The sequence below is a fragment of the Notechis scutatus genome, chromosome 8 (genome assembly GCF_049901735.1).
Source record: "Notechis scutatus isolate UNSWTSFEM ecotype Mainland chromosome 8, rNotScu1.2, whole genome shotgun sequence".
NCBI classification, from domain to species: domain Eukaryota; kingdom Metazoa; phylum Chordata; class Lepidosauria; order Squamata; family Elapidae; genus Notechis; species Notechis scutatus.
Genome location: NC_142016.1, coordinates 19,476,326 through 19,499,140, shown reverse-complemented (window position 1 = coordinate 19,499,140; position 22,815 = coordinate 19,476,326). Strand labels below are relative to the sequence as shown.

Sequence of the window (22,815 nt, the reverse complement as noted above, 5' to 3'; positions counted from 1 at the left end):
CAACCACCCCCCATAATTTTTTGTAGAGTGTGACTAGCAGCAAAGTAGACCGCATAGGAGCAGCTACATAAGGCCCCTGTTTGCAGAAAGTCAAGAGATATCAGTGGCTTTGTACACCAGATTTTTTTTTTCAGATTATTTGTACAGTTTAAACCATCAGATGTAGATTACAAACAGATCTACAGGCCCTAGTAGCTTACAAAAGGAATGATGTTATGTCTGAGTCATTTCTGTGTTGACAGTAACACAGTTCACTGATTTAATTTAGGATTAATTACTAAGTGCATCGTTTTTCAGCCTTTTAGCCCTTTCAGTGGGTGGCCATGATTTCCTCTTTGCTTCTTGGAAAAGGATTAAAACAGTTTAGAAACTGCAGCAACTTCTCATTTTATTTGAAAACTCAGAAAAAGTGATTCACTCTAACCTGCCTGTGTTGTACATTCTTCTATGCATTTCTGATTTAGACTACATGAAGCAACCTGCTTGCTTAATACTGACATTCTACCAGTTTCACATCTTTCATTCTGAAATATCGTACACTTCAATACTCAAGCCAATATCAAATTGTCTGCAAGGAAATAGCTCCCCTTAGGGCTAACAAAGGGATGGAAGCAACGAAACATACATTGTGACATCTATTATACAATAGATGTGTTTTAAAGTTCTTGTTCTAATTCACCTTATATATAAACATCAAATTACCTTCTTTCAAAGGAAAAACAGGAGGGAAGAATCTGAAATGAGAAGAAGAGTTTTTAAAAATCTGCCCTGTGTGTATGAGCCCAATAGCAGGTTTTGCTGTGTTTCGTACTACAAAAGAGGATGATGACATTATCCGTTCAATCATGTCCAATTCTCAGTGATTTTATGAGCCAGTTTTCTCCACATTTTTTGGTGTATTTTTGAGGCCTCATTTCTTTTTTGTCACTGACTATTCTGAGGATAACGGCAAAAGTCATCATTTAAAATATATGTCCTTTTAATCACAACTATATGGTCATTCTTTAAGTAAGTCTGCCTTTCCATTCTACAGTAATTTTATGCTCTTGTTTCAGATCATCTCTTCATTTCCCTTTTCTGTTGTCTTCCATCCATTATCAACTGTGTCCAAAACTCTTCATACATCAAAATCTCTGTGATAATAAAATTAGTAAGTTTTTAATACGTAACAAGACTGTGGGTTATTTTTCTTTGCAAAAGACCCTGTTTCCCTGAAAATAAGTCAGGTCTTATTTTCGTTTGGGCCCCAAAATATGCAGTGGGGCTTATTTTGGGGGGGGGGTCTTACTTTTTTCCCCTATGTTTGGGAGGCCCATTGCCTCTGCTTGCTCACAGTGGGACAGAAGTCTATGCAGCACCTTAGTGCCTCCACTGTGAGGCAGGGGGTGGTGGCAATGCTTAATGTGCCCTGCTCTGGCTTACCTCAGGTCCCCCACAGCCAGGCCATCCACACCCCAGCACCTGTGTTGGCCATCGGACCAACACACTGCTCAGCTTCCTGTTCGATTGCAGCCGTGAGCAAGCAGAATAAGTGGGCTGGTAACCATGTTTGCTCCTGATGCACATGGCTACTGGTGCTGCCACCGCAAGGCAAGGCAGGTGTTGGGGCAAGGATGGCCTGGCTGTGGGGGCCCTGAGTTAAGCTGGTGTGGGGACACAGGAGACAACTCCACCCCCTGCCTCTCATTGTAGCTGCAGCACCGCAAGCAACCAGACGGAATGGGTGGATGGCCAGCTGCGCAGGCTGTCAAGTAGGGCTTATTTGTGGGGTAGGGCTTATATCAAGTGCACACATTAAAAACTATGCTAGGGCTTATTTTCAGGATAGGTCTTGGTTTTGGGGAAAACAGGATTAACAGGGATATCACTTCAAAAGCTACTTACCAACTTACATCTACATCTAATACATCACAACCTGGAACCTTGGATATGAATAGATTAGGGAAAATATCTATGCTCATCTAGTTTTATTAGGAACAGTATAGAAATGTTTTGTTATGGCTCACTTCTGGATGCTTTTTAAAGTTCTCATTCTAGTCCAGAGCCCTTGGATCTTCCATCCTAAAAAAAGTCTGATCCTGATTAACTTTTCTGAGATCAACCAAGGTGAATGAGGTTCTGCCATATGCAAATATTGTTGCTATGTTTGCATCACAAGCTATGTCTCAAGAAATAATCCATCTTGTAGGTTAAGAGAACAGACAGTTTCCCACAGTATACTAACACAATGATTAAGTTCCCAGGGCATGTCTACTGTGAATTCCCCAATCCTAAAATAGCTTAATCTAGCATTGTGCAAACCTATCTACCATTCTATAGAATTGATGTTGTGCTGGGGCCATAGAATAACTTGAAGCTTTGGAAAATTCCTGTTGATATCTTTTTCATCCCACTTTTCTCCTCTCTTATGACATTATGTCAGCATTCCAACTAACAAACTCCAAACCACCAACAACAAAAAATAGGAGGGTTTTAGCCCTTCCGGTTTGCAAGCTTGCGGCGGCGGCAGGGATTCGCGACCGCGTGATCCCTGCTGCGTTCGCCGCCAAGGTTCCCCCGATCCATTTGGATCTGGGGGATATAGCTGCCCCGTAGAGGCAGCTGAAGACAGGGGGATCCGGCAAGGGGTTTGGGGGTGCCGCAAACCCCCTCCCCAGCCGGCTAAACCCCCTTTTCCCGAGGTGGAGGAACGGCGGTCAGCAATGGCCGCCACGAAGAAAGCTGCAGCCGGATAAGCAGGTGCAGGAGGGAAAAAGCTGGAAGAAAAGTTAAAGTTGCTTCTAACCGGGACAAGACGGGAGAAAGTGACCTGGAATCTTGAAGGCTGCTAAGTATATTGTTCCTTGTGAGAGTTACAAGCTGCGAATACTCTAAAGGGGAAAGTTTTTTCTTTGTTCTACTCTCCTTCCTAAAGTGACAGCGGAAAAAAAACAAAAACCTTTTTGGCTGTGAGTGGGAAGGGAGAGTGAAAAAAATTAGAGCAAAATTTGAAAATAAGGAGAAGATTGCTTAGAATTGCAAAGAGTTGTTAAACATTAAAAAACTTCCAAAAAATATATTTGAAAAGGATTTGTGATTACTTTAACCCCAGAAAGAGAAAGTGAAGAAGAAGAAGGTATCTAAAAGAAATAGTCTGTTTGGATTGTTTGGTGATTTTGGAACCTTTGGAAATTACTTCTGATTAAATCATTTGGGTGGTTGTTTGGAAAAACTTTTTCTCTACACAATGGCATCATCTATGGATGGATTGAAACTTATATATCAAAAAATATGAAAGAGAAAAACAAGGAGGGGAAGATGGTCTTGGCACTATTTTTCAATACTTAGAAATGGCGGTTTATACTTATGTGAAGCAGAATGAGGATGATGGGGACAAAGAAGAAGAAGAAGCCATCTTTGATGAACAAATGACTTTGATTGGAGAAGGAAAAAGCAAGAGAAAAAGGAAAAAAGGTCTTTAAGATCTGGAAAAACAGCCCAAAAAGAGAAGAATAAGGTGAAAGGGGGACATTATGTTAAGAAACAACAGAAAGGGGGAAAGCAGAATAAAAGGGAGGTGGAGAGACAAGGGGTTAAAGAGGACAAGGAGAAGAAGAAGCAAGAGAGAAAGGAAGGGATGAGAAGTCCTAATGGTGGGGAGCAAGATGTTAAGAAGCAAAAGTATTTTAGAGATAATGGATAAATCTTATTGTTAAAGGGATTCTAGAAAGGTACATAAGAGTGCATTTTTATACTTGTATTTAGAAGTAATCATAGAAAATTAGAAATAATATGTAACTTAAAATGTGATAAAATATTTAACATAAATTAGTGAAATTTTTGGTTAAGAAAAAGGGAGTACTGTAATGAAACATGATTCAAGATTGTGATGTGGGGGGGGGTAATAATCTTTGGAAAGCATAAGTGTGGAATCTTTGGAAAGCATGATATTTAATTGAAATGGATAAAATGTTTAAGATATAAATGATTGTTAATATTAATATGGTATACTAGTGAATTTTTTTGTGAAATGAGATTTGAAGTAGAAGAAGGAGGAACATTTTAATGAAATATTGAGCTATAATATGTGATGTGGGGGGGGGAATAATTATGGAAAATAGGGCTCCCATAAAAGTATGTGATTTAATAGAAAAGCAATGAGTTAAACGTTTAAGATATGAATGAATATCAATACTAATGAATAGATTTGTATTATTTTTGATAATATAGTATAATTTTAGAATGTACCAGACAGAATCCCAATGTATGTCATGTTTTTTATATTAAGTATTATAAATATAGGGGAAAGAGATAAAGGCATCATACTCCATATAGTGTACAGGAGAAGTATTTCTTCTTTTTTTAAAGAAGAAAAATAAATGGTTGGCTGGAGTAGAACAGACAAAGAATAATAAATATTATGATACGAATTGAGAGGAGATAAATAAAATAAAATAAAATTGAGAAAATTTAAAGGAGAGGAGAAGTCATATAGAAAATTGAAAATGTTAATAAGATATGAAATGGTATGTAAAATGAATTTGAATTTGTGTCTGTACCAAGAGTTTTAACCCGGGACTAAGCAACTTTCAGAAAAGAGATTTTTTTATGCTTTTATGTTTTGTGTTTATGTGTATTTATGTATTGTTTGTCTTGAAAATAAAACTTGTTTTAAAAAAAAAAAGGAGGGTTTTCAATAAATGACAGTATCCCACAGTTTGAATTTTTTAAACAACTTGTGTGGACACACCCCTCCCAATTGTAGGTCAACCAGAGAATGCTTTTATTCTCACCCAAGTTGGGGTGATTTGCACCCCCAGCTAAATAAAGAATAAATAAAGGGCTGTAAATTGTGCAATTGAGGAGTTTTGCGGCATCGTTTAAAACTTCCTCCAGAGCATACCAGATATTTCAAATTATTCTTGTTCTACTGGTAAAAAGTTCCTTTTTTTCTACTAATGACCACAGTTTCTGCAAATATAACTTCATTTCTCTGTTGTCACTGACAGATGCTTTCATTTTCTAATGTAGGCATCGATATCCTTCAACTGGATCAGTAGAAGTTTGTAATCTCATTTCACTAGTATACAGGTAAGATTTTAAATAAAAATGTGGTGGGAATTAAACATTGTAACATTAAGCAAGTGTATGGATAAAAAGAGATATAGTCAAAGAAAAAGTTGGCACTGAAATTACTAAAAACTGATAGGAAGCATTTGGGATTATAAGAATGTGTGAAAAAGGCAAGAATAAATATTTGTATACAACATACTAATAAGATTCTCCTCTTTTCTTTGCAATGGTATCAAAAAGTCTTCCTTTTGAATAATGCAATAGGATGTTAGGGACTCAAATTTTACCCTGAAGAGTTCAGAACTCAAAGCCAAAAATTGAAGAATAAAGTTTTTTTTTACTCTAATGGATCATTTGAAATTCAGTAGGAGGAATTCTCTGAAATGAAAGATTGATTGTTACTCATAACATGAACAATGTTGATACCAAACAGAGATACCAAACAGGGTTTTTTGCTATGGTACAGCTAATGTTGATTCAGTGATATATTATTTGCATTTAAATTTCAGTCACAATAGTTCAGGTTAATAGGGGACAAACCCCCCAAAATATACCAATCAGAAGACCAAGTATTTAATACTAGACCATTAGCTCTGTATGAATTCCCCAGGCAACAACAACATTTCAAGTTGTTTAGAGAATGTCTCATTGTCATCTGACAATAGGTCCTGAAGATTGAACAATATTTAGAATGAGGACAGAGATTGCACTGGTATTCTCTTAAATTACTAAAGACATAACTTAGATGTGGCTGGTATATCCCTCCTGATTTTTCAGTGGCTCTTGGTACCATTGTCCACAGTTCACTTGGGGCTGGAAATTAGAGGTACTTTCTTTTTTAAAAAGATTTTATTGATTTTCTGTTGTTTACATTTTGTTAGTGCTTAATAAACATTGTGTTATATGTGTTATTTAATTTTTTTAAGAATACAGATTACATTCTTAATCTCCACCTCTTTTTTCCAATCATTGATAAAATAAAGTCCATGTTTGATAATATTCTGTGCCGTCTTTCTGTTTAATCTGCAGCGTAAGTCTGTCCCTTTCTGCACAATCTAGTTTCTTCCTAATCATCTCTTCGTCTTGCGGTGTTTCTTCATTTTTCCAATATTGTGCAAATATAATCCTCGTTGCTCTTAAGACATGCACTATTAAATATATACTTGGCTTATCAAGTTTTTCCGATGTTATGCCTAATGAAAACAGTTCAGGTTTAAGATCTAAATGTTTTCCTATCGTCTTTTCTAATCACTTTTTGCTTATTATTATTATTATTATTATTATTATTATTATTATTATTATTATTATTGCTTTATAACACAAGTCCACCACATATGATAATATGTGCCTGTTGGGATTAGAGGTACTTTTTATCTATTCCTTCTTTGGTAGGTGATTTTAGTCTGTGGTAGTGGGTCATTTTGGCAGTCTACATATTGTGGATGCTGTAGTCATGGCTTTTTCACCCTGCTCTTTGAAATCTATATGAAATCATAAACCCAGGAATTTGGTATGTCTGGTCCAAGGGTGTCAAACTTGCAGCAAACACCTTGGCCAATAAGGGGCATGTTGTCAGCATACTTACCTCATGCATGAGGTTGTGAAAGTTTGCATGGAACCAAATAGATGGAAGCTAAACCTGTTTACATGAAATGACCTGTACAGTACATATCCGAATAGAACAGGTTTGCAATTTGAAAGTCCTTCTGGACTGCTCCTCCATAAACAACGTCAAGGTTATAACCAGAGGATTCTTTACCTAGCTTTTGCTAGGTATCAGTTTTGATCATGTCAGAGCTTAGCTATAGTAACTCACATTCTTCATTGCCATGCAGTTGAGTTACTGCAAATACACTTAACATGGGACTACCCTTGAAAACTACTTGGAAACTGCAATTGGTCCAGAATGCATCAGCCCATGTATTAATTGGTTCTCAGTGTTGGGAACTTATAATACTAATTATGCAAGCCCTGTATTCACTAATGATTGACTTCCAGGTATAATTTAAGGCTTTGCTGCCTGAGGGATTCTGGGAGTTGAAGTCCACAAGTCTTAAAGTTGCCAAGGTTGGAGAGCCCTGATTTAAGGTACTGGTATTGATCTATAAAGTCCTTGATGGCTTGGTGCCAAATATTTCCAGAACCATCTGCCCCAACCAGAATTGACCCAACTGTCTAATAGATCATTCCAAGATGCTAGTCTTCCATGAAGTATATAGACAATGTGGATTTGGAGCATTTTGCAAAACATACATTAGATGTGTTCTTGGCATGTAATACAACATCACTTTAGCCACACTCTAAAATCATAGGAATACAAGATCTCTAATTAAATCTTTTCTTTTAGAAGTCAGGACACCTTAATAAATCTATTAAATAATAATATTTGGATGTTTTACTCTATATTTTACTAATTGTCAATATCCAGTCTGATCCTGCTCTCCATCTATCTGTGTGAATACACCATAAGCTTAGAAGTATTCCAAACACCTTCCAAAAATACAAGAATTTGGAACTGTTCGGTATACAACAATACTGTATACAAGTATGAGAAGCTGTGAGCTGGCTTCAGATTAGAGAATGAGGGAGAACAAGAGATGAACTAAACTTGATTCTATGTAGTCAGATGAGCAGAAGAGGGAAGATGATCTATCCATGGATAAGATCTGAGCACCTCTAGAGCATTGGAAAATCTGTTTTAGGACCATTAAGGAAACGGATTCACCCTTCCCCAAAGGGCCAATTGAAACTATCCCAGAGACAGAAAAATATTCTTCAGCCTTGAGAAATAAGAAATACTCCTGCATACAAGGAAAATCTCTATAAAATGTTTTATAGGTGACATTTGCCACCAGCAAGGTTAGCAAAAATGTTTAGCAATATGTCCGCCAAGTGTTGGAAGTATAATCAGTATAATCAGACCCTAGGTACTTATTATCACATGTGGTGGATTTGTATGAAAGCAAGAAATATTGGACAAAAATACATACCTGATTGGAAAAGATGACCAAGCAACATACAGATCTGAAACCAGAAATATCCTTGTTGGGTATAAGGCTGGACTATATATCTAGTTTTGCATGTGTTGACAACAACAAGGATTGTATTTGCACAATACTGCAAAAATAAGAACACCCCATCAGATGATGATATGATTCGGAAAATATGAGACTGTGCAGAGATGGATAGATAGACATTAAAAATAAAGAACAAAGAAGACACAGAACACTACAACATAGAATAGATTTTACAAGTGGTTAGAGATAAGAGATAGAAATTAGTTGAAGAAAGATTATTGCTATGTATGAACTAAATATAAAGATGGTTTAGAATGATAAATATGCCAATATATATAACCAACAGAACTACAAATAAGCTAAAGAGAAATCTAGTTAAAACTATTCTTACACTATTATTATTGCTATTAGTATATATGTTAATATTCCTTTTTGTTCTTTCTTTGCTTTTCTGTAAATGATATGCCCTGACAATACACTGTATTCAAAATGTTTGTGAATATAGATAGATGAGAGAGAGAGAGAGAGAGAGAGAGAGAGAGAGAGAGAGAGAGAGAGAGAGAGAGAGAGATAGATAGATAGATAGATAGATAGATAGATAGATAGTTAGATAGATAGATAGATAGATAGATAGATAGATAGATAGATAGATAGATAGATAGATAGATAGATAGATAGATAGATAGATAGATAGATAGATAGATAGATAGATAGATAGATAGATAGAGATATAGGAATAAGAAACACTTGTGTTGGTTTTTTGAAACATCTAATTATGTCTAATTCCTTTACAGAATCTGAGAACATGGAAAACAAAACCATGGTGCTTATTATCTATATCATTGCCTTCATCATTGGTCTGCCTTGCAACCTTCTGGCCTGCTACTCCTTCCTGAGCAAAGTGCGTCACAAACCGGTCCCCATAGATATCCTGTTGCTCAATTTGACCATTTCTGACCTTTTCCTTCTGATCTTTCTGCCTTTCAAGATGGCAGAAGTTGCTCTGGCTTTCACATGGCCCCTTCCTTCCCTTCTTTGCCCATTGGCAAACTTCTTCTTCTACAGCAGCATTTATATCAGCACCCTGTTCCTCATGGGAGTCAGCATAGAGCGCTATCTGTGTATCGCCTACCCTGTTAAACACAAGCTCAACCGCAGACCAACCTATGCAAAAATTGCCAGCCTTTTCTTCTGGTTTTTGGCTTGTTCCCATTGTGGTTGTATCGTCTTCATTGTTCACTACCTCCCTGGAAGTTCATGGAGTCATACAGATAACGTCACTTGCTACCATGACTTCTCCCCCGAGCAGCTTGTCATTGTCCTCCCTTTCCGCCTGGAGCTCTTCTTTGTCCTCTTCTTACTTCCATTCCTTATCACTGTTTCCTGCTATGTCAACGTGATCCGCATCTTGAACAGCATGCCAAACATTAAGCCCCAGAAGAGGCAAAGGGCCATGGGCTTAGCTGTGGCTACCGTGCTCAATTTCACTCTGGCCTTTGCTCCTTACAATATCTCCCACGTTGTGGGCTTTGTGTTGAAAAAAAGCCCTTCCTGGAGAACAGAGACGTTCTGCCTGACTTCTCTCAACACGGTGTTGGATCCTATTATTTTCTTCTTCTCTTCCTCCACCATCCGGAGGACATTTACAGAATGTTGGATTGGCACCTGCAGGAAATTCCGGAATCATACATCACTCTGCTGTCCATGTTGCTGTAAGTCTTGTAGGGACAATGGCAAAAAAGGACAAACTGGTGAATTATCTCTTGGAAACATCCCCAGTATACTGGCAGGATCTAGTACACCCACACCTTTTGCAACCCTTGAACCATCTGTGACATTAGACGAGTGATCACTCAGAAAAGTCTTTTTAGACAGAGCAGTAACTCCCAGGAACACCTAAGCTAAAAATGATCACACAACACCAAATATATCCAAGCAAGTGTGAAATTTGAAACAATGCCTACAGAAATGTCATTTTAAGTGACAACCAATGTTCAAACTAACGTTTGGGAAGCTTGTCTGCTGCTCCCAATTTGCTCGTAGCAACTTTCAGTTTGACTACCTTCAAAGATAAGATGGCATCTGCTTATAGTTCTCAGACTTTCAAGACTTTCAAGACTTTCAGAGAATTCCATGTTTGCTTCTTCTTCTTTTTTTTTGCCAAAGACTCCAGACTTCACAAAGAATATTTGAGACTTTGTCACAGGTAAATAATAATACCAATGGATAACCAGCTTGGGTCACTGTGACAGATCTTTGCCTCCATCAGCTGAATGGATAGAAGGGTACACATTGATAACACAATAATTATTTTCTCATAGCAGCTTTTATGATGCCCATCTCCTTAAAAAAAATTCACTAGCTGCTTTTTTGTCATAATGAGCTGGTACTGTTCATAGCCCAAGACCAGTTAGATCGTTCTTTTCATTTAGCACTTGATTGCTGCAGCTCCACTCTTCTGACAATATATTGTGATGGACTACTATCTCTTAAAATATTTGTCCAATATGATATCTTTGTTGGAAGGAATTGTTTGGATAAGCTCCTCTGAAACTCAAGGCTTCTTTAGCCTTAATTATATTTCTGTTCAGCTGTTTAGTTCTTTGGCCTTAAAGGCAGCTATCCCAACTTTTAAATCTCAGAGTATCACAGGGAGGAAATGAAATAGTGGCACCATTCTACCAGCAGAAAACAGCATCTCCAAAAGATCAAATCTACCTAGAAGATTCACTAAACGAGATCTACTTTTGGTAGGGCTTTTTTTTTAAGCAGGGCCTGAAATGAACACTGATGTGAGATTACTTTGAATCTCCTGAATCCAATTTTCAGTTTTGAGAGAAAGCCTCAGTTGCAACGTTCACATATATAATTCTGGAACCAAGATATCGTATTTCACCTTGTTGGTTTTGTGTGTAAACTAGATTGTGGTAGATAAAACCTACAGAGATTCAGAAGAAGCCATCTACCTGACACCAGAGGGAAAGAAATATCTTTGTGCCTTTTTTTTTTTTTTTTTGAGTGATTACTGTTGAAGTAGTCACTTGTATATAAAAGCTCTAGGCCTCGTTTATGTATTTTTCTAGGCTGAAATAAATGGTCTGTTTATTTTTCTTAGAGGCTGTGTTCCTTCCTATCGAAGAACCAATGTTTTGACGCTGAGATTACTTTCAGGGATGGGTTTTGGCAAAGACAATTGTTCCCATTTGAGTGTCTAATTTATCATGGTTTGAAACAGTTTCCCATTCCACTCCCATAGTCCAGTGGTGGGATTCAAATTTTTTTACTACCGGTTCTGTAGGTGTGGCTTGCTGGCGTGGCTTGCTGGGCATGGCAGGAGAAGGTTACTGCAAAATCTCCATTCTCACCCCACCAGAGGTGGTATTCAGCAGGTTCTGACCAGTTCTGGAGAACTGATAGTGGAAATTTTGAGTAGTTCGGGGAAACAGTAAATACCACTGCTGGTTGGCCCCACCCCATCTATTCGCTGCCTCCCAACTCCCAGCTGATTGGCTGGCTATTCTTTTGTTGCTCTGCACAGGAGAACGGAGCTGGAAAGCAGGTTAGTGGGGAGGGAATGGGGATTTTGCAGTAACCTTCCCCTGCCATGCCCACCAAGCCATGCCCACCAAGTCATGTCCACAGAACCGGTAGTAAAAAAAAATTGAATACCACCGCTGCTCCCCACCCCACTAACCTGCTTTCCAGCTCCCTTCTCCTGTGCAGGGCAACAAAAGAAGACCCAGCCAATCAGCTGGGACTCGAGAGGCAGAGAATAGATGGGGGCAGGGCCAGTCAGAGGTGGTATTTGCCGGTTCTCCAAACTACTCAAAATTTCTGCTACCGATTCTCCAGAACCGGTCAGAACCTGCTGAATGCCACCTGTGTCCCATACACAGAGGCCTTCTGAAAAATATTTGAAAGTGACTCCTTGATCTAGGCTGATGACTATGGACATTGTGGTGGCAGCAGGAAAAACAAGCCAGTGCCTCTGTCTTGTGATTGGTGGATCCTTAAAGAAATTCACAGTCGGGTATCCCCCATCCTTATTTGGTGATGATGCCAATTTGTGCAGTGCTGGTGATGGATCATAGAAACCAAACCTAGAGAGAAGGGGTGATTTTTGGTTTGGGGGAACATCTTAAATTTTAAAAAAATTCTTCCAAGCATGGTTTTTATAGAGTTCTCTGTAGCAATTGAAGTGTTTTTGGTTTCAAACCAATTTATCCTTGGAGACTTTCTTAATTTCTTTCTAAGTCTTCTCCACTCACAATGGGGAAATTTAGAGCTGGTTGTTTGCATAACAATATTCTCTTTCTCAATTGGTAAACCACGGTTTCAGCAACGTAAGGAATGGCCACGAGGACCTAACATAGAGATACTGACCATGAGAGTTTGGGTAATGATAGATAGCATAGACATGTATTCAAAGGTCTTCTTGTCAAGTCCTGTTTAATGCTCCAGATCAGGAATTTTCTGAAATAAGCCAGATTTTTTTAAAATATCTATCCAAAACTTGTCCCCACACTCTCATTATGATTGCTCAGAAACCCACATAAAATGTTGTGAAATTGCATCTAGTGGCTCATATTCTACAGAAAAAAAAGGGGAAGAAGGAAACACGTGGTTTTTGTGAAAACTGTTCCTGTAATTTCTCAATCTATCATAGCGGGGTTCCTAATGTAAAGGAGCAATGTTTAAAGTAAGGCAAATACAGAATGCCAAAAATTTAGAACTCTCTTGAGAACTGATGTGGTATTAGCTCAACCTACATAAAAGATTTTTGTCCGGCCTTTTTAATACTATCTGACTTGCCATATGGATTACTATTCCACTCAGCCTGATATCACTGACCCTATATTCATATATTCATATACTCAGGGAGGTAACTTCCTGAGAATTTAAGGAGCCTGTTAAACCCAGGATAATGAACAGATTACCAGTATACCTAATAGCTTTTCAACAAGCTATGTTCCCAAAACAACAGAGGGGACAAGAAAGAAAAATGGTATGTAACAGACTTTCCAATCTCACAGGCCAAAAACCCCAGCTTCCTTTAGCTAATCTCTTCTTGAAATGAACAGAAAATATTATGGTATGTGGTTCATTGTGGGCTATAAGAGATAGCATGGAATTTGATGACAGAAAAGGAAAGAAAGAGAGACGGAGGGAGGAAGGAAGGGGAAGGAAAGAAGGAAGGAAGGAAGGAATTTCATATGGTAAATTTAATTTTTTAAAAAAAATCAATCCAATGCTTCTTCCACCCAACCAACCACAAATGCATATGTGCATAAGTATGAGTTGCTATCAGACATAGTTGAGAAATAGGACTGGCCAAAAAAGGAATCTCTTCCCACAACTTAAGTTTGTGACCAGATGAGAAAGCAGTTGAAACCAAGAAAAGTAATTTAAATTTCTTAGGAAAGTCACTAGAACGTGTTTGGAGGACTGCATTTGTTGGAAGTTGATATTGCTCCAACGGTATGATTGGGGTAGTCCAAGAAATGCAGTACTCCAAACACTATTTGACTCCACATCAACCCCAGACAATATGTTTAGTGGTCATGATGGATGTTCCTTGTTTTCTAGTTTGGTCTCCTGGTCTATTGTGTCTAGATGTTAAGATCCAGGCTTAATTTTGATGTATCTTTACTTATCATGTTAGGAGGAATAAAAATCAAAGGTGGAGGAACAATAATAATGTTTTTTTAAAAAAAAAATCCACATATTTGGACAGATCATTATCTAATAGAAAGCTGATTTGTAAAGGAATACCTTTTACTTCTGTTTTTTCACTCCATTGTTTATTGTCATGAAGTACATTTATTGAATTGTAATCTTCTAACAGATTGCTAAAATTGAAGTGGGGCCAAAATCTCATCCAAATATTAAGCAGATCTGATTCTGCTTAGCATTTAAAATATTAAAAGCCATAAAAATAGGAAAAACGAGATAAAGGAGAGGTATCTTTATTTAGGAAAATATTGTGTGGTGAAGGTCTCAGTTTATGCTTGTTCTGAAATGGGCTTTGGAGAAAGCTGTACCTATTTTGTGGCTTTTTAAGTCAATATTTTAAAAGCTAAGCTGTAAAAGGATGACAGAACCTAGTGGAGGAATTAAAAGAGGGATCGGCCTAGGAACTGTATGTAGCCACAAGCAAACTAAGTGCAACCTCCTTTGAATTCTATTGGCCCTTATTTAACCTCAAACAGATGTTAAGTATTAGTTAAGAAGATTATTGTGCATAGGTGTGATTAGCAATAAATCCCAAGTTTAACTGGACTTTTACAATGTGGACCTGATTTTTCATGCTTGACATAAGCAGAGTCAAATCTGCTTAATACTTGGATGGGGCTCTCTAAGAAATTCCAAGCTGAAGAGAATAAGACTATTTTTGGAAGTTTGGGTTTTTTTGGGGGGGACGAGGGGGGGGACAGAGAGACAATGTCAAATCACTTCCGTGTTGTTACCAAGAAATATAATGAAGTCACCAAATGAGTTTGGCAAGGGATTGCTCAGTGTTGACTTTTATAAACAAGCCTTCTTATTAAATTCTATGTACATACTTTAGCCTTGGTTCCAAATACATTTAGTTTCATAAATCTAAGGTTTAATCTGTGAATATAAAACCAAACTGGCCCCAATATAATATAATAATATTATAATAATATAATAATAATTAACACCTGCTTTAGTTTCATTGGTATCTGGACTAACGTGAACCTTCATTATAAAAATAGAAGCACCTCCGTTACTGGAACAGTAGCAGCAGATTGTCAGTCTAAAATATTTGTTTGAAATAAAAGTGTGACGCATTATGTCCCTCTTCTCCCTGAACACCAGAGCACTGGACTAGAATATGCCAAGAAAGAAGAAAGTTTGAGAAATCTTTCTAGTCCAGAAAAAAATCTGCTTTACATACAGGTAATCCCCTATCTACAACTGCATTAGGACCAGAATTTCTATCGTTAAGTGAGTCACACCCAATTTTATAACATTTTTTGCTGCAATTGTTAAGTGAACCATGTGGTCATTAAGTGAATCCTGTTTCCCCCATTGACTTTCCTTGTCAGAAGCTGGCTGGGAAGGTTGCAAAGGGCAACCCCGTGATGTTGGGATGCTGAAACAGTCATAAATACATACCCGTTGCCAAGCACCCACATTTTGATGATGTAATCCTTGAGATGCTGCAACAGTTGTAAGTGTGGATACTGCTTTTAAGTTGGTACTGTTATAAATTTTGAATGGTTGCTATATGAATGGATCGTCAAGGACAATGTTGAGGGCTTACTCTTGGGGGGGGAGGGGAAATTACTGTAGGCTGATATGTTCTTCAAAAGAAGGAAGGGGTGCCATGCAGAAAAAGGCTGTGATCTTCCTTCCTTCATTCTACAATGTGTGCTCTTAAGATATGAACAGGTCGATGCTGTCATGCCCCTGGTGGAGACTGACTCTGAGGGAGAGGAGGAACAGCTGACAGGGAGTGGAAGTGTGGCTCTGGAGGTTATGGAGGAGGCTGGGGAAGGGCAGAGGCTGGCTGAGCAGTCAGAGGAAGAACCAGGCCCATCCCCTATCCATCCTAGGGCATGCAGGGAGGAGAGGATAAGGGAGAAATGTGGTCTACTCAGGAGGAGAGGGCCTTGATCCTCTTCATGGGCTGCAGCTGTGACAACTGAATAAGAGGACGGACTTGCGTACGGGTGAACGCTGGAAACAAAGCATGGAAATATCTCTAGTTTATGGTTCCTCTATGAGTTTGGCATTCTTCTCAGTGTGTGTTATCTGTGGACATCCTCCAGCCCTTATCTTGCCTGGTTTGTGTTGCTTTTTTCCTTCTTCTTGTAACTGTTTGTGTGGGAGTTTTTTGTCTCCAGTCAAGAATATTCAGAGCTTGGAAGCAAAATGCAGGAATAAAAGGGGCTTCACCTGTTTTCTGTGACTGTGTTTGTTTTGTATCCCACCCTGGGTCATCACAGATGCTGGATGAATAATGGGGGTGAGGGGAACATCTATCTATCTATCTATCTATCTATCTATCTATCTATCTATCTATCTATCTATCATCTATCATCTATCTATCTCTACCTACCTACCTATCTACCTATCATACATATATACATATACATACACACACACATATGCATATATTCTATCATCTACCTACCTACCTACCTCTTTCTCTAGCTCTAGCTATCTATAGCTCTAGCTCTATCCCTATTTATCTATCTATCTATCTATCTATCTATCTATCTATCTATCTATCTATCTATCTATCTATCTATCTATCATCTCTCTTTATCTCTCTCTCTCTCATCTATCATCTCTTTCTCTCCTCTCTCTCTCTCTCTCTCTCTCTCTCTCTCTCTCTCTCTCTCTCTCTCTCTCTCTCTCTCTCTCTCTCTTCTATTAAATTTACAGATTGCCCATCTTACTCAAGATAACTCATAATACAAGAGCAGTTTGAAAGTGGAATCAAATTTGAGATCGGTTTGCAGAAGACATCTGGTTTCCTTTTTCCTGTGATATTGATGCAGCTAAAGGCTATAAGTAAGAAAACATTTAGCTCCCCTGGACCTCATTCCAACCCCTTTTGTAACCTCACTCATTAACAGCAAGCTGGCCTTCCATTTTCAAAAAGGGAACACTTGTGTGTGGGAAAGCTCATGCCTGTGCAAACATCTGCATGAGTGCACGTACTATTCTTTTATTATTGATTCATTACCTGTCCCTTCTTTCATTCAGGAACTCAAGGTGAAGGATACAGAGTTTCCTCCTTCTATTTTTCTCCATAATTCTGAGATAGTTTAAACTGAAAAAGAATGAGTTGAAAGATCTCCCTGTTTTCCCTCTATATAAATCCAGCTATTCAGAAAGGGAGGGTTGCCTCCAGCACCAAATATTAGAAAGAAGGCATCTAAACCACGGGGTATAAGGAAAAACCAAGGTACTAAAAGAGCATACAAGATACAACTTCCCAACTCAAAAAGGACAAAATCTTCATTTACATAAGACATATTATTTAAATATAAAAGCTAAGGATCCTCTGTCAGTTTTTGTTTTCTCAATATATTTTAAATAAACAATTATTTGTGCCCGGCTGGTGCAGCTAACATGCTTTTGATCAACATTCAAAGTTGGGAGCCTCTTAGCCCTTGAGAAATGCATGCCTGCCCCCCAGTGGTGAGCTCTGTTTCTGCAGACTATTTCCCAGAGAAAATCTCAGATCTCAGAATATATACCTCTTCTGGATTGTTTAAACCAAGTCTCTTGTCCAACTCATCTTTCCACTCTAATTCCAAAAACGTGAACAGGTTGCTGTTGAATGTTCTCACTTCTCCACAGTTTCTGTTAGTAATCTCATCAAAAGCTTTGCAAGACCAGTTTCCGCTTGGATGGGGCAGGTCCCTCACTTAGAGCCACTGAATTCCACTGCTGTCTTCTCAATGCCACGTAAAGAGACCCCAAAATATATATAAAAAAGGTACAGACCTAAGACAACATTTCTTTAGCTGGTCTCTCACCTGTATAAATTCTTTAGCTTATCATTTGGTCAGGCAGCCTATATGCTGCGTACTGTCCATCTGCGTACAGCTCCCATTTGTTCTTCATCGTGAATGCTGAGAAGACCAACTCCTTTTCTGAATGGTTAAAGTGTGATGGTCAAATCCCATATGTTAGGGACCACAGGACAGAAGACATCATGGAGAATGAAGAATTCAGGCAATACCACTGTCTCCCTGTTGAGTCTTTGCTTTCCCATGAGCCAAGACAATCTTCATCCGGATGGAGCTATATTTCTCCCTCAGCGAGCGCCAAACTTGAACAATCCCATCATCCATGGCAGAGGAGAGGAAGTAGAAGATGAGGGGATCCAGAAAAGCATTGCATGCACTTGGAAGCAGAGCCACAGTGCGCCACCAAACATCCTCCCCATAGATGAAGCCTACAACGTGGGATATGTTATAAGGGCCGAAACAGAGGACAAAAACAGACAAAGTGGCCACCGCCACCCGTACTGCACGGCGTTTCTTCCGCAGATGGAGATGCGACCCAACCAGGACACGGATACATCCAGCGTAGCAAAAAGCTGTGATTAGCAAAGGGAGAAAGAACAAGACGACAGAGAGTTCCAGCCGCACAGGGACCAGTAAAGCCAGCTGGTCTTCACTGAAGTTGTGGTAGCAGGAAGAGCTGTTACCAGCAAAAAGGCTGGAGCTGGTGTCCCTGGAGGTCTCGAGAGCAAAGAGGAGAACACCGTGGAATCCCACCAAGCTCCAGATTCCCACTGAAACCAGGCAGGAATAGCAAGGCTTTTTGTAAGCTTGATAATGGAGGGGATAAACGGCTCCCAAAAACCGCCCTGCGCTCACCGCCGTTAGGAAACAGGCACTGGTATAAATGGTGCCAAAATGAATCAGATTGTAAAGTGGGCACAGGAATCCTGGCATCGTCCAGTCCATCTTTCCTTTTTCCAGCATCTTAAGAGGTAGGAATAGGATGAAGACCAAGTCAGAGAGGCAAAGGTTGATCATGTAGATGAGATTGGGGGTCAAGCGAATCCTGGCACGGCAATAGAAGATGTAAAGGGCCAGGATATTGGAAGGCAATCCCAAGAGGATGGTTGCCCCATAGACCACCAAAGAAATGATCTCCCAAATTGCCATTGAATCAGCATCAATGAGCGGGACTGAGCAACACTTTGCTTGTCTACTTATTTCCTCCGTCTATTTTCAAACAGCATCAGCAGTGCCGAGAATGTCCCAACTGTTTAGCTGTTAAATAGTTGTGTGTGTGTGTGTGTGTGTGTGTGAGTGAGTGAGCAAGAGCAGATGCAAGAAGCATGGAACAAGGCAGCTCTTTGGTGAAATGGACCGTGAAAAATTGTTCAGTGAAAGTGACTGTGAGCCAGGGCAATAAAGCCATAAAACCTCAGAAAGTCATACGAAGTTTCTCATGGCCCACTGGGCTTCTCAGTATGCCTGGGTAATCCAGGGAACAGGAAGACGGAACAAGTGATGAAGAAAGAAGTCTGAATTGCTTAGAAGCTGGGCCATTGCTGCACTCCTGTGACCCTGGAAATGAGGAATACGTCATCTGATACTGGAATTCTCTAGTATCCAAAACTTTAAACATTAATGGTTTTTTTAAAAAAAATTTGCATCTGTGCCAGAGTGAAGGATTGGTTTGCTTGATGGCCATAGTGTTCGCCCTTACAACCACGGTGTTCACTTACTGAATGCTATAAAAAAGTTGTAAAATTGGGTCCATCGTGGGACCAACCTATTTTATGACTGTGATGGCTTACAACGACTCCATTACAATCGTTACCCAAGAACTAATTCTTCCTTTTAAATGGGTCCTGAACAATTGGGGGTGTCGAAAAGGAGAGGGTAAAGAAAAAAGGCAATAATGGCAACCATAATTATGAAATCCAAATCGCACACTTTTTTATGTACATTGTGCCAAGTGTAAAAAAAGGAACAAACCATCACACATCATTGTGGCCAATATTTGTACTTTGTGTTTAACCACCAACACCCTGTGGGTAAAGCTTATACTGTAAACAATTCCTGTTGGTTTTATGTTATTTTCTTATCAGCACATTGCATTAACAATATTTTTAATGTTGAATTAAAGCAGGACATCAATCAGCCAAGTAGAAAAAGTATAACCTGTTTCTGTGTGGCCTGGAATCTTTGAGAGAGGCAAAAACAAAAACATATACTGATATTAGATATACCACATTTTCCCGGAAATAAGACCCTGTCTTAAATTTTTTCCCCACCAAAAAAGGCACCAGGTCTTATTTTCGGGGGATGTCATGCACTGACTAACCTCACTTGTGCATGTTGCCGCCAGCCTCCTTTTCGCTGTCAGAGGCCTTCAGGATCGAACCAGAGCTTTGTTATCAGCTACAAAGGCCTTCAGGAAAGGCCTTGCCAGCTGCAGAAGAAATGGGCTGGCAAGGCAGGTGTTGGGGTGTGTGAGGCCTGGCTACAACTGTCCAAAGGTAAGTAGTAGGGCAGCTCCATCCCCACACTAGCTTAATTTTTACCCGTCCACTCTGGAGTGGGCGGGATCTTAATAGGGCTTATTTTTGGGGTAGGACTTATATTGGGTGCATGTGTAAAAATCAAGCTAGGGCTTACCCTCATGGTGGGTCATATTTTCGGGGAAACAGGGTAGATATTGATGATATATGATAGATTCAGATATATTCACCCTCTGTATGTATGTGTATATCTTAATTACATATTCAACCTCTGTAAATTACTATCAGATACTGACCAATGCCTTTTTTAACTATTACACGCAGGCACATGTACATGTACACATACACACACATATATATATATACATATGCACACACATACACACACATACTTTAAGTAATATGTCATACTATATTACTTCTGCCTGAGCATGAAAATAGATTTGAGTTCTTCAGGAAGGAAACATGCTCCAGTGACTGGTGGAAAGTTTATTCTCTAAAGTGAGTCAATCAGGAAGGACAAAATTGTCTCTTTAATGTAATGCACCCTTGAGTCCATAATTGTAATTGGCTGATTGATGATAGTCACATCAATTAGTTGGCAAGTAAGCACTATCAAAGAGAGAAACTGTTCTTTTCAAAAGTGAAAAGTGAAATGATCTGGGGAGCTTTCTTGAGGGGGGATAGTATTTATCTCAAAGATTTATTTCTTAATTGAGAAAATGGTGAGCCAGATAGATGCAGATAGTCCTTGACTTATGACCACAATTAAGCCCAAATTTCTGTTTTGTTTCTGCGATGTTTTTTAAGTGAGTTTTGCCCCATTTTACCATCTTTCTTGCTTGCCTCAGGTCTTAAGTTGATAAGTTAGTAACCCGGTTGTTAAGTGAATCTGGCTTCCCCATTGACTTTGCTTGTCAGAAGGTCGCAAAAGGGGATCACATGACCCTGGGACACAGCAACGGTCATAAATGTGAGTTAGTTGTCAAGCATCCAAATGTAAATCACATGGTTATGGGGCGGCTGCAATGCTTGTAAGTGTGAGAAATGGCCACTTTTTTCCAGTGCCGCTGTAACTTTGAATTGTCACTAAATGAACTGTTGCAAGTCGAGGACTACCTGTAATTGCGGGGAAGGTCAGAAGAGGTCATCATATGACATTGGGACACAACAATGGTCATAAATATGAACCAGCGACCAAGCATCTGAATTTTGATCACATGACCTTGGGGGTGCTGCAAAGGTCATAACTGTGAAAAATGGCCATAAGTCCCTTTTTCAGTGCTGTTGTAAGTTTGAATGGTCACTAAATGAACAAGTTGAGGACAACCTGTTTATGTTATTGGCTTCTTCAGCAAAAAGAAAGAAAGAAAGAAAAGCAAAATAGATTTGGAGAATCGTCATTTAAGATTTGCAGGCAGCAATGGTGGCTGTAAATTCAGGCTTTGCCAACTATTCCAGCAGAAGTGTCTTCTGTATACACTCAGAAGCCTGGGAAACAGTGTCCAAGGGCCCCTGCCATTTCCTTGAGTTATAGGTCTGTATAACAAAGCAATAAGTCAAGAAAGAAGCCTTCCAAACCCATCACCAGCTTCATTCACTCTTGGAGAAGCAGCCATTTTGATTACATGTATGATCCATGCACTGGGCCCAGAGCAGTGGTGGTATTCGACTGGTTCGGCCTGGTTCTAGAGCAGGGGTCCCCAACCACCGGTCCGGTCTGCGGAACAAGTCCTACCGGGCCGCTGGCTTGCTGGGCGCCGCCATCTTTTTTTTGATGAAAAAGTGCTTCCGGTGAGCTTTTCCGGTAGAAAGCTCACCGAAGCATGCCATCAAAAAGATGGCGGCGCTAGCGCTCGGTGAGCTTTTCCGGGTAGAAAGCCATTTCTACCCGGAAAAGCTCACCGGAAGCGCTGGCGCCGCCATCTTTTTTTGATGAAAAAGATGGCGGCGCCCAGCTGATGCCGGTACCGGGCCGCGGCGCCCAGCTGATGCCGGTACTGGGCCGCGGCAGAAAAAAGGTTGGGGATCACTGTTCTAGAGAACCGGTAGCAGCAATGAGCAGCGGAGATCGAACCAGTTCTCTCTGCCGCTTTGCTGTTGGGCCCACCCACCCACCTGGGCTCCCATGCTCACTTTTATCTGCTGAATTTGACGCGCAGCTGCTTTGTGTGGCACAGAAAAGTGCTGTGCGGCAGCTGCTGAAACAATCGGGATCGTGCAGGCTTGCAGGAGGTGAGTTTGAACGCCTCTGCACCTGCACAAAGTGTGCATTTTGCACATGAGTGCATGCAAAATGTGCGCATGCGCGCAAAGCGCGCCCACTGAGCCGGTAGCAAAAATATTTGAATCCCACCACTGGACCAGAGGTGGCATTCAGTAGGTTCTGACTGGTTCTGGAGAACCTGTAGCGGAACTTTTGAGTAGTTTGGAGAACCAGCCAATCCCACCTCTGACTGTATCCTTCCCCTGTCACGCCCATGAAGCCACGCCCACAGAACCCGTAGTAAAAAAAATTGAATCCCACCACTGACTGTGTCCAAAGCTCAACCCTCTATTTATTATACCAAAGAGTCACTAATACTATCTATTGATTTCCATCTCAATGCAAGAAACTGTTGTGTTTGGGGAGGTGGGTTCTGGGAAAGTTCTTTCTCTGGGTAGAGTACATGAAGCTCTGGACTTTATGAAGGCATCGGAGTCAGCATCTTCTGGAAGCATCCAGCCCTTAGGTGTGTCTTCCCCAGACAGCTGAGC

At 39.8% G+C, this 22,815-nt stretch overlaps 2 protein-coding genes and 1 long non-coding RNA gene across 6 annotated transcripts in view; 2 read left to right on the top strand and 1 right to left on the bottom strand.

Annotated features, from left to right (window-relative positions):
* Positions 1-22,815, top strand: part of LOC113425922 (uncharacterized) — a 169,035-nt gene that overhangs the window by 98,306 nt on the left and 47,914 nt on the right. The window contains exon 3 of one of the 3 annotated variants that reach the window (XR_015750509.1): positions 715-730. The exons of the other annotated variants lie outside the window; for them this stretch is intronic. This is a non-coding gene — a long non-coding RNA (uncharacterized LOC113425922). Of the gene's footprint in view, positions 1-714; positions 731-22,815 lie in introns of those variants that run through there. 3 annotated transcript variants of the gene reach the window in all.
* On the top strand, positions 4,946-11,179 carry LOC113425925 (free fatty acid receptor 2-like). 2 transcript variants are annotated; one of them, XM_087970964.1, is made up of 3 exons: positions 4,946-5,070; positions 7,051-7,140; positions 8,864-11,179. In XM_087970964.1, exon 3 carries the CDS (start codon positions 8,875-8,877, stop codon positions 9,916-9,918), a length of 1,044 nt encoding a protein of 347 aa, XP_087827090.1. In that variant the 5' UTR covers positions 4,946-5,070; positions 7,051-7,140; positions 8,864-8,874; the 3' UTR covers positions 9,919-11,179. The 2 variants fall into 2 exon arrangements, with proteins under 2 accessions (XP_087827090.1, XP_026544017.1); XM_026688232.2 differs by lacking the exon at positions 7,051-7,140.
* On the bottom strand, positions 17,735-18,730 carry LOC113425921 (G protein-coupled receptor 42-like). Its single transcript, XM_026688228.2, has one exon. The coding sequence runs from the start codon at positions 18,728-18,730 to the stop codon at positions 17,783-17,785; it is 948 nt and encodes a 315-aa protein (XP_026544013.1). The 3' UTR covers positions 17,735-17,782.